Consider the following 12,651-nt stretch of genomic DNA (forward strand, 5'->3'; position numbering starts at 1 on the left):
GACAAAGCAACTATCTCTTTTCTAAAAACTGGGAAACCGAAGCAGTGAAGATATCCAAAGCCGAAAAGAAAGTTATTGTAAGAGTTCGGTAGTTCCTGGCATTCAGCTGAGTCCCAGATCAGTACAGAAATGCACACACGCACTCACTTCCCCAGGAATATTTGATCAAATAAAACAAACAGAAAAGGCTTGCATTTTTCATGCCAAGTTCAATATAAACACTTGAGGCTATTACATGCACCCGTATTCTATTTCCTATGATAAAGCATGGCCAAATATGAATTGTGATAAAAGACATTTCTAAGAAATACTTGAAAGAGATTGGAACTTCAGGGGTTCTTACTTGAAGAAAGTGTCTTCCCAGTTTTAACATATGAGATGTCACCCCAACAGGGATTAATGAAGTAAAACACAAACAAATTCCTTGAAGATCATAGATAAGATTACAGCATTTCATGATATGACCTTACATTTAACAGATTTCAACCTTAACATGAAAGTGCTAAATTACTGATTCAGTTTTGCAAAGCCTGTTCAGAATACATAATCCTATACATTTCCAGTCTGTCTTTTTTTCTTCCCCCACCCCCCACCCCAGTCTACAGGGAAGAAAAAGCACCCAAACCTTACTACCCTTTACTGAAAAGCCTGGGCGTGTTACAGGAAGAACACATGCCTCCCCTGCCTTGACCCCCCCTCACATCAGCCACCCCTCCTATGTTTAAATTTGCAAACCCTTATTGTCAGTATATTCTACACAAGTGTCAAAGTGAGTTAAATTAATGCATACACGTATGTTGCATATTTATGAGAACCAGGATAACTGCACAAGTATGTTTAATGCATGAGCCCTCCAAGGAATTTGCGAGGGGAAGTTTACACTCCTCCCAGAAAGTAAGGAATGTGTAATTTAGCAGCATTCTAGCACAGGGCAGGTTAAAAACAAAACGAAACCCGACCTCCTCCCCCAAAGCAAGCCTTCACTTCAAGATTTTCAGATCTTGCATTTCATATTATCAGAACTTCAGCCAACCTCTGAGCAAATACATGATTTATTTTAAACATGCTTTCGATGCTGCTAAATCTAACTAATGTACTGTCAAACAAAAGCACTGGTTTAATCCTGGAGTATACTGGAAATATTATGTGACAAACGGATCTCTACCTTTGCTATCAGCATTTGCAGGCAACAGGAAATACCTCAGCTGGTAAATCAAGCTCATGTAACTTGAGGTGATGGATACATTCTACTTTTAGACAGAAGGTCACTTGGAGTTGGTTTTGCAATAATGGAAAAGATAAGATTTGCTCTGCTTTGTTCTCAGAGTCTGATCCTATAAGTAAAATCCGATCTTTCCAAGTTGTTTACACTCTTCTGCTCGACACTGTTGCCAGCAAGCCTTGCTCCAGCTTCCTGTGCGTTTTTAGAGCAGCCATCTCCAAGGGCTGAGACTGGGAACTGGTCGGGAAATGGGAGAAGGAGGCTAAGGACTACAAATCATTAAATATATTCTGTGCCCTACACTTTGATGTATCCCTGAAGTACAGAGACAAGACAGCTTCAGGCAAACTGCTTTCTTACCATAAGCACATTAGAGGAGGTACAAGCAGCCTCTTTCTACTCGACAGCAAGTATTTTCATTCAAAGCCAAATATTTAAATCTTCTACCATTCTGTCAAGCTGATTAGGCAGTAGGGGCACAGCCTGCACCCTCGTGCGTGCGTGACTCGCTCACGCTGTGTGCACACAACTGCAGAAACTGCCCTTTTACGTAAGCAGCTCCAGCAGCACAGCACCAGGGGGAAATTTGGGTTTATGCAAATGTGCACTTGGCAGCTGATTGGGAGGTACAAGCTCCATCTGCAGCCTGCTTCATCCCATCCCTGGGCACCCTTTAGTAACTAAGAAGTTAGAAATTCCCCCCGATACCATGTTCCCACAGCAAGGGCACTCTTCTGTCCATTTTCAACAAAATCCCTGTTACATTAGCATCTTTGCTCTCTCATGACAAACTCCCTAATTGTGTACACACATTGCTCTCACAGGACACAGTACTAAGGATTTGTGTGTGCAATACTGTAAGAATATGAACTAAGAAGCTCAGCTGTCATAGCCTGCAATGTTTTCTTTGTACTTTGGCATTCTGTTTTGATGTGGTTTTAGAGTAAACAACAGTATGGCATAACTTAAAACCAAAAATTTTCTTCTTGTTCTATTGCTTTCAGAACAGTTACAGTTCTGGCCAGTCCCTTTGAGTGCAACACACACACAAAAGTAATTGGAGTACCACAGTCAGCAACACTTGCTTTCTGTAAGCAATGCCCCCTCAGTAAAGCATTAAGGCTGCACTACAGAGGTAAAAGAATCTGCATTTCAGTATTTGTATATAGTGGTCATGGCAGCGATCCAAAGATATTCATGTTAATTTACAACACATTTAGGTATACGATCTGCTTTTGAAGACAGCCAATTCTGCAAAGGCCTGTTGGAGATCTAAATCTGTTTCTTATTTCCTTTGCCCACCCCACCACCTTTTTTAAGTATACTTCATGGTTGTGAAAGGTGATTGAGAGGGTGACTGGGTATGGAAGCAGCTTACTTGCACGACATGCAAAGCATAGGGACAATATCCATGCAAATTGGTATTTCGGTGACAATTCAGAAGTAACTTTATTCAGCAAATGAATGTATAACAATGTCATTTGCAGACACACTTGTCACCAGGGACTAAAAAATAATTTCCCCTTTACCTCTCTTTCATGATGGCCAAGACCCTCCTCAGGGTTTCTGAGATTGAGGATGTGCACTTCTTGCGGCAGGCTCGTTGTGCCTCGGCTTGCACAGCCAGATAAGACTGTAAAACTTTCCAGTAAGGCATGGACTGGATGCGAATTGTTAACAGGCGATAAGACACATTCATTGAGAGGCACAGGACCTGCAGAGGAAGACACAGACATTATTTGGAGAAAAAAGCAATACATCATTTACACTCAAATAATGATGATCCTTTTGTTCAGAAAACCCACAGGAACAGAAGCAGAAGCTTCATGTTCGCTCTCCACAAAATGAAGACATTTATTCCTGTTGCCCTTTCAAGTTCTCCTGAATATGCTAACTCATTGGTTCATTTCTCTCTGAAAGTCTAAAATTCAAGTATGAATTCCAAAATTGAAGGTAGTCTTTTGGTTACCATGGAGGGATCCAAGGAGAAAACAAACTACCACCAGTGATAGAAGTCAGAGGAACTGGTTTGTTTTAGATGTGAATTATTTGTTTATGTCAGACATTGTTATCTCCAAACATTGAAAAATGCATTCATGTATATATAACAATGAAAAGTTAATCTCTACTATAAAGGTAATTACATCAGGAAGGATTTGGGTGAGTTGGATTTGTTGCTTTTGAAGCAGTGCTGATTTATAGTGAACGTCATTCAAATACATTGTACAAAACAGCAGGCATCTGTCACACGATAAAATGAAATGTTTGTTTACTGAGCCTATTTTGTGTCTGACAGCAATTATCTACACTGATAACAGATATCTAGTCCAAAACAGAGTGTACACCGCCCTTTCAAATAATCACCACAGCATGATGTAGTGCCATACTCTTATATAGTACGTGAGACCGTGTGATGTGATATAGCAAGATAGCACAAAAGCTGAAACATACAGAGCAGTTTACATTTAAACTACATCTCAGGAAACTAAATCAAGACAAATATTTATGAAACGCAGCCCTGCTTTTCCAAAACTGCTCAAACCCACCCCTGACAGTAACAGATAGAGCATGTTTTTGATCCAGAAGGTCACAGGAGAACATAATTGACTTAACCCCTAATTTGCACTAAAGTCACTCAGGGAAGAATTAGACTCACATGAACCAGTTAGTTCAGAGGCTGTCAGGCATAAAAAGGAAATATAAGCTCGAAGCATATTTTTTTTCCAGATAGCGTACATCTGCAACTGAAGTAAAATGCTTCTTTTGAAAAAAGTTCAAAATTAAAGAAAATCTTCAGCTGATCAAATGGCAGAGCTCTGGTTTTGTCAAGTCTAGAGCCAGATATTGTAGCACTAGAGATCATATGACTTTGGTGTACACGTATGTTTAATTATAGTAGCACTGACCTACACTTTATTGGTTAAAAACATAGTTTTTTCAAGATAGAGTTTGCTGCTGGGCATTTATTTAGAAGTCAAAGAGACCATCTTAAACCAAACTATCTGGAAAAAGCAAAGCCCCTGAGCACAGGGAAATTTCTGCAGTGCCTCAGGCCATGTGTGCCTTGTTCTGCCAAACAGGCCGTTCCTGAAACCCACCAGTGCATAGTGCATATCCTCCCAGCTCCCACAGAGCAGGAATATTTGTAAAGGCAATACTCAAGGCATAAATTACGCATGCCTGTGCTTGGGGTACAAAGCATAAACAAACTTTCTGCTCTCTAAATGAGGAGCTTGGCAGTAGCACTGACCACCAGCTTGGAGGACTTGAGGTTTTTTGGCTTTTATTTAACTCCTTTTAAAGAATACACATACAAAATGGGACCAGTCCAAGTAATGATACTCAGTTTACAAACAAAAAATCCAACAAAGAAATCCATTAAAAAGATGCTCTTTGTAATGTTTGAAGAAATATTTAGAATTTGTAACAATAACACAACCAGTAGAGAGGCCATATTTTCCTGATGTACGGGACCAATTAGTCCAGCCACTGATGTGTAAGTCCTGCAGCAGACCATGTTATAACAACCTGCACAAAAAGCTTTTCTAAACTGCACAAGGATTTCTTGGGCTAGGGAGCAAACAGAGTGCCAAGGAACACTTGTTCATTGAATTGTTTCTTGCAGACCAGAATGGAGTTCATGTTTAAGATGCTTGAATCATAATACATAACACACACAGAGAACAAGGTGTAAGACTGAACGAAACCAGAAATGGAGCTGCTGACAAAAATGTGAGCTTTCCTTAGTAAAGGTTCAAGACAAAGAGCTAATACCTCCTTTGTGATTTCCCTGTGAACGCCTATTTCAATGCAGTACATCTACAAATCCTCCTTCCAGCCTTCATTTGGTATTTATTCTGAACAAATTTACCATATTAGAGGAGACGACATCTGGATATTCCCCTCACTTCCTACAAGGACTCATCCAGATAATGATGATGACTGGTACATTCAGGCTCTGTCTCCCTTGCCAGCACCTCAAATGTGCGTTAAATCCCTTTTTCAAAGTCTTCTGTTCTGCTCAACACACAAGATGGAAACACTCCCAGAGGGAGCAGAAGTTCACATCCCGGATAACCACGTGCAGTCAGGCTTATCTGCACAGCGATGGGCAGACCAAGGCATGCCTCCTCTGCCTGCACTCCACCCTGGCTGGACGGGGCCAGATCTCCAGCAGAAACCCTGTCACTCTGCTGGCAGTGAGCCCATGTGCTGTCCCAGCCCTGAGCAGGGCTCACTGCTGTAGGCCCACTCTCACACCAGTGCAGCTGCACAGTGTCTGGCCACATACCCCACTGGCCTGGGTCACGCCACCTCCAGCAGCTCTGTTTTGAGGAAAGGGGTGCACAGAGCTGCTCTAAACTGCTCAGTGTAAGAAACCAATGTTTTCAGGGAGCTACTGCATTTGATAGAGCTGCTTTCAGACCAGCCTCCTAAGTGACTGAGATACAGCCCTTGAAATCTGAAGATCAGAGTATCTCCTGGAGGCTGCTCCACTGCAGTCAGACCACAGAGCTGTAACACTGCCCATGCACAAGGCATGTTGGTGGGGTAAATAACAGAGAGGTTTCTCCAGCTGTCACATTTTTGCCAAGTTTCACCTAGCTGCCTGTATAGCTTTGTTCTGGACCTATACTACCCTTTCTAGGAACTCAAGACTCTCGCAAACACTATTTCTCTTAAGCATGCTGGCAGTACCAATCCACAATCCTCACGCACTGATATTCACGTATTTGCCCAACCACTAATCTGGGTGTAGTGCCATGCCCAATATACACTGGTATGCCTGGAGGTAGTGCCAAGTGAAAGGAAAAATTACTTCTAGATCATGAAGTCCACTGAATGCTCAGCCTGTACATGCACAAGACAGCTCCTTCTGCCACCATCTCTCAATTCATGCTGTATTTTAGTTTATTCTTACACTGCCTGTACTCCAGCAATGCTGGAGCTTTTTGCTCAAAATTCACTAACCATATTTCTTTCCAGCCCTTCCTACCATACCTGCAGATCTGCCCCAGTCAAAGAAAGGTAGATGTTGCTAAAAGGCACTGTCACTCCAGCAGGAGCAGCAAGAGCTCTCCTCTATCCAAATTAGCAGCTCTTGGCTCCTTTACAGACCCGTCCTCCTTATCTTCCTTCCTTCCTGCCACCTTCCTCTGACTAGAGAGCCAGTTACTTCTCTGTAGTTTAAATCCTACAAAATCCATATTTACCACTCTGAAAAAACCAGAAAGCCCTCTCTATGACACTACCAATCTGATTGTTTATCACCTTCACACCACCTACTTATATTTGAAAGCCAGCATGAAACCACAATCTCATCTTGCCTGGGTTTTATTGTTCCACTGCTCTGCCCTGCACAAACCCCCAGACTGGGCTTTGCCAGCTTCCTGCTACAGCCCCACACCTTGTTCCTGCCAACCTCATCTGGATCAGAGACACCAACATCCTGCCAAAATTCACTATCATCAACACTTTAGGGCCAGTTCATCCAATTAACACACTAAGATTGCCTCTTCAGCTCCAAACATGTACAGATATTCTCCTGCATCTCCATCCCCATCAAACTGGCACTTAAAGAGTCAAAGGTATCTTCCAGTTTATCCATTCTAGTGTGGTCATACGCCCTTGGCGCCTTCTCTGCTGAGAATATAAGTGCACACGCACAGCTATCCTTGGGCTTTTGTTTAACTTTGGAGCATGTAACCACTTAATCTTGTTAGCAAATCCTGGCTCCTACCACAATCAAATTTTAGTTGCTTAATGCCTTTAGAAGATGGAAAGCAGGTGAACCAATTATTAGGTATGTGTTTTACAATGGCAAATATTTTGTGAATTCAGATTTCTAGACAATCGTTCAGTATTGAATTATTTTTCAATTCCAAATAATAAGAATATTTTAAAGGAAATCAATGCAGACCCAACCTTGTTTGATACTAACATCTGGAACATATTCAATACAACTTCAACATTCTTGTTTCCCATATCATCCATGCTACTAATGAACAACATGTGTTCTGCTGTAAGAAGGTAGCAGAAATGGGAGTAAGACACTAAAGGGGATAATACAACAACCCAAGACCAACACATAACTGTGATGGATTTATTCAAATAGTAAAGGCTAATGTACTTTCTGTTGTATTTCCATGGTGGTTTCTACAGTGTTGTCAGTTGAAAATTGTGAGCAGCTCCTGCAAATTGAGTGAATCTGTGCTGGGGGCTCCACAGCACACTAGCATGTTTCCCCTATGCCATACCAGAGGGTACAAGCCACACCAAAGGGATATAACACTCCTCAGAAAAAGGACAGATTTATTCTAATTAATTTTTGAATGAGGGAATGACACAAATCTAGTCATTACATATAAAGACAAAAAAGGCAAAATCCAGACTTTAGGAACACCAGGGATCTCTATGCTGTCAGGTACAAAATAATATAAATTACTGCAGATCCTGCTAGAATTCATCAATTAATATGCTGAAAAGCACATTAAGATGTGGAAGAGGCTAACTAAAGCAGAGATTTCAGTATGCCCAAATGACAGACTTTCATGAAAGTTCTTTTGGAGAAGGTTAATTTAAGGGCATTCTCTTATATTAGCTAGTGACAATGATGACTGAAACAAGAAAAAAGAAAAAAAGACAGAATCCTCAAGCCTCCTTTTGAATGACAAACAGAAGGGGAAGCTAGTTTCCCTTGAACTCAAAAGCTCCATGGAACACTTGTGCAAGACTTAGCGATAACTTCCTCCTATGACCTTCACCACTCATTTCTATAGATACAAGTGCATGGGCGAAGGGACACTGTTCTACATTGAATAATTGTTACCACCTACACAACCTTCTTCTCATAAAAGGTTTCTCACTGAGGGAAGCATTTATACCAAAAAAATATACTCAAGGGTTGAGACAAGGCCGAGGGGAAGACTAAAGTAAAGGATGACTGTCTAAAGCATTTTATATTTGTACAAATCTACTACTGATTTATTTACTTTTGGATCTTCCACACTATTCGGCTGGGGAGGAGAGCATTACACTTTTCTTGTTCTATATAACTCATGGTAGCAGTTGCAACTCGGGCGAAACACAGCACATGTGATGCAGAATAACACTGCTGCTAGTCTGCCATAGTTTTGGTAAGGAGGAGGAAGAAATTTACTGACAAATAAAACTTTGGTGTGCTTCCATATCACTTTTCTGCCTTAGTACATAGCCAGAAATGCACGGGAGTAATCAAGGTTTTAGATTTGTTCTGATAAAGAAAAAAAGCAATTCTGATATTTTATACTTAAGAAATAAATTTTAAAGTGTGGAGTTTTTTAGTTCTTTTTCTGTCACATCTTGTCAGAAAAAAAGCACATATATTTCATGGTGAAACTACTTTTGACTGAATTACCATTGAGGCAAAGGGCAGAGGTTTAAAATTGCAGGGAAAAGATTCACAGACATGGACTGATTTTGGCTATTTTGGAAAAATAACCCAACCAACCAACACACCCAAGATACCAGACTCCACAGATATCTATTTGAAATGAGTGAGCTGTAAAACCTAAACTGAGAAGAGGAAAAATATATCCTCAAGAAATATTCAGTACAGATGGCAACACTTGGTTGTAGAAGGAGTTAATATATACAAGCTGTACTAACTAAAAACACATGGTTGTGCAAAAACATAGCAAAGGTTTCCCATTCCAGTGCTCTAAGCCCAGAAATCTCCAGCAACTTCATGACACCATCCCTGCATCTTTTCCCTGCCTCCAAGCATGAAAAAACACAACTATTCTCTGAAATGATGCATTACCCTACAAACTTCACCTTTAGACTGACTTCCACTGCTAATGCTACATTGCAATTAGACCCTCACTCCATGTTTTCTCTATTCCCAACTACCATCCCCCAATTAACTGTCATTCCACTATCATCAACTCTGCCCAGACTCACTCCATGTATGGACCAAACTATTCAGATGTTTCAACACATTAGATTACACTTAATGTGAAATGTCTTTGGATCTGCAGTCGTTCTAGACATTTCTATTATACACGGTAAAGACTATCAAGCATCTTCTGCCTGCCCACTAGGAATCACTCACACCTGTAGATGACATGCTCCACACCTTTTTGGATTGCTGTTCTGCTTGGTACAAACTCATCCTGTTTTCTTCTTCTAAGCAAAATAATCTTTTTTGCCTCTCCGGTGCATCTGTTGCAAAATATCCACTCCCACTCCTAGACACTGGTAAAAGCACAAAATTTATCTCCTCTGTTTAGCAGAGATGATCTAACCTCAGGTGTTACCTGCACAAACCACACTTTTTTTTTTTCCATGCGGGAAAAAATTCAAATTACATTTTGAAAGTAGGAATGCTTTCTCCCACTTTTTAAAAAACAAGCTTCTATTATCTTTTGTCCTTACCAGGACATAAAATTGATGCAAGTTCAATTAGAAAGGTTAACTATCAAATAAAATTCAATTTCTGCAGCAATGTACTGCTACTTAAAAAATATGAATTGTACTTAAACTATCCATTTAATGAAAAATTGTAAATGTCAAAGTCAAATTCATTTGTTATACAGAAAAATTCAGCTCAATACCTGAGCAAGCAAGGCAAAGCTAGGCAATGTCAATCAGCCAGTATCTTGTTTGACAAAAGAAACAGACACTATTGCTGTCTTGTTTATACACATATTAAGCTAATTAAACAGAAGAGGCAATGAATGAAAAACCTGTTTGGTTTAACATCCGCTGAGCACAATCTCAAGACACTGCTACCCATGAGGCACAATCTTAGAAAACAAACATCTGCACCTGGAAAACAAAGAAGTCTTTCAAAAGCAGATGTACTCTACCACAGAGCTACATTTTATGTAACCTCTGCTGTACTTTTTTCTGACCAGAAGTACTGTCAGAGCCCTACCTTCTCTTGAGGTTTGCAGCAAAACACTGCTTACAGGAACTCTTCTCTACTATATTTCCATGCCTAAACGTGCAAATTCATCCACATATGCTTTCTCTCTCTTCCCATTCCTTCTCCCAGGCAAGTATTTGGAAAACACTTCACTAACATAAGAGCATCTTTTTAATCCCTATAAACAGAACAGCATGAATGCATTGACTCTCATTTAAATAAACCCTGAAAGCACAATTTCTGGTTTCCATGTCAAAGAACTGAAAACAAAGTAGTCCACCAAAAAGGGTTGTTGAGTTTTTCCCTTTGTTATCCTCAAGTAGTAGAAAACAGACAAATTTCAATCAAATCTTATGTCCCATGAAGGACCATCCCTTTTTAAACAGTGGTCAATGTTACTCAGAATAAGGGCTTCCTCGCCCCCCAGACATGGCTCTACGTCAGAAACCTGACTTTCATCACAAATTTGTACCAAGACTGTAAAAGATATAGAATTATTTCAGATAACAAGCAGTACCTAAAATGCAAATAATCATTGTACCTTAACAGCCTTAATGGAGGAACCAAATTTAGCATTCCATTTGCATCACTGTTAATGGATGAAGTTGTCTTCAGCCCAGCGATTGTACAAAGAGGAAGAAATGAACAAACAAACTATTTCTAACATTCCTTGTTCATTATTCCCAACAACATTCAAATTTTATGTTGTAAAAGTCTCTTTTCCCCAGAGATGGCCCATAAATTGTCTCAGATTTATCCCTCTTTACCGTAGAAAGGATAGGAAATTGCATGGAAACAATGAATGGAAGTGCGCTTTTTATCAGAAAACGACAGGAAGCATTCTGCTTGGTTTACATGAGAGCCCTGTATTAGGGCCAAAAGGGAAAAAACCTCCAAACCTATAAAAACTAGACGCCTGCTCAGAGCAAAAATAACTAACACAGGTTTCAAAAACATTGTATTTTCAATAAACCAGTATTGAAACTCCTCAAACCATCCTAACCACACTACTGCTGTTACTGTATTCCTGAAAATGAGTAAATGTGAGATTACAGAGAAGGAAATTCCAGATTTCAGAAAATCAGTTTCAGAAGGTAAAAAGAGAGAACCATACTTACTTTCACAATCAGCCATACAGGAATTCAGCAAAGAGCATGCACAAAAACACACATGAAAACATAGATTAAACCTGAGCATCCTATGCTTATCTAAGAAAACAAGTCTTCTGAGTCTCTCTCAGCAAAATATTACCTATTTAAATTGCAAATGTATACTTCAGTTCTTAGTATACTCATGGGTACTCTTGAAAGTGCTGATACAAGTTCTAATGATTTTTGAACCAACACAGGAAACGCTGGAATCCCATCTCAGGCAGCATTAATAGGTATAAATAAAGGCATCCAAACGGACAGTAATAGGTTACAGAATGTCTACACAAGACTGGGGCAGGGGTAAGATTTTTGGCTTAGGCAGATTTTGCTGTTCAGTTTGGGATTTTTTTCCTTTTCTTAATCAGAACAATTAAAAATATCCCACGGCAGTTTTTCAGAATGGCAAGTGGCTGTCACATGCTTGATCCCTACTGAATTTTATTTGGAACTACATGTGCAGCCATCTTTTGCCCATATTGGTTGTCCAAGGGGCAGTACCATGCAGTGAAGAGTTTATATCCAAAGTCTTATCTGATGACTAATGACAGCAACCTCAATGAGATTAGGAGAGACTAGAGGTGCCTTCTGTTAACTGGTTAGGGGGGAATACCAACCACAGAGTTGATAGCTACTCTTGCAATTTAGAAAATTTTCTAATTGCTTTTACTGAAACTATTAAGACACTAGACAAACACTCCTAAACAATTACAGTATTACACAATTCTACAAAGCATTAACAGATTTTCCTTTAATTCATAACATTTGCATTACTTTTGATAGGACATCCAAGCTCCAAAGTAAAAGCATAGTCAAAATTTTCCTTTTATTTATTTTCTTTTATCTGGGCCCAAACTGCTTCCTTTTCTTCACATACACAGACACACTGAACTTGCAGGGGCTCCATCTGTGCCTTTTTTACCCCCGGTCTATGAGCTCCTTTCCACAACTCTACTAAACTTATCTGTAATTTGTTTTCTTTTGTATGCAACTGCTATTATTTCATTAAACTGTTCCTCCATGGTCCCCTCAGCTTCATCAGTACTTGGCATTCACTACACCTACATACAAAGGGCTCTTCTTTCAATAAGATTTCCTGCTTTTATCTGTCAATCGGATTATGTGCAGGTCATATTTTGGTCTTCAGAGAGGGAATACTGAATACTGGATGCTGGTGCATATGGATGCATGCACATCTGGAGAGTGAGAGGTGATCTCCTTTCAAAGATATCTTTTTGACAGCCTCAGAGATGCAGAGGACCAGATGCTACAGCTGTCAGCTCAACAGCAACTTCCATGCAATCATCATCTGCTTTAACTTCACCACTGGGCCCAGGGCTGCACGAGAGACTTGTTATTTGAGACTAGCACAT

General features: G+C 40.0%; 1 protein-coding gene across 5 annotated transcripts in view; it reads right to left on the reverse strand.

Annotated features, from left to right (window-relative positions):
• TGFBR3 (transforming growth factor beta receptor 3) overlaps window positions 1-12,651 on the reverse strand; it is a 137,839-nt gene that overhangs the window by 59,980 nt on the left and 65,208 nt on the right. For all 5 annotated transcript variants that reach the window (XM_032696109.1, XM_032696108.1, XM_032696105.1 and 2 more), the window contains one exon: window positions 2,752-2,936. In XM_032696109.1, the coding sequence (XP_032552000.1) occupies window positions 2,752-2,936 (185 nt within the window). The remainder of the gene's footprint in view (window positions 1-2,751; window positions 2,937-12,651) is intronic.

This window comes from Chiroxiphia lanceolata, chromosome 9 (genome assembly GCF_009829145.1).
Source record: "Chiroxiphia lanceolata isolate bChiLan1 chromosome 9, bChiLan1.pri, whole genome shotgun sequence".
NCBI classification, from domain to species: domain Eukaryota; kingdom Metazoa; phylum Chordata; class Aves; order Passeriformes; family Pipridae; genus Chiroxiphia; species Chiroxiphia lanceolata.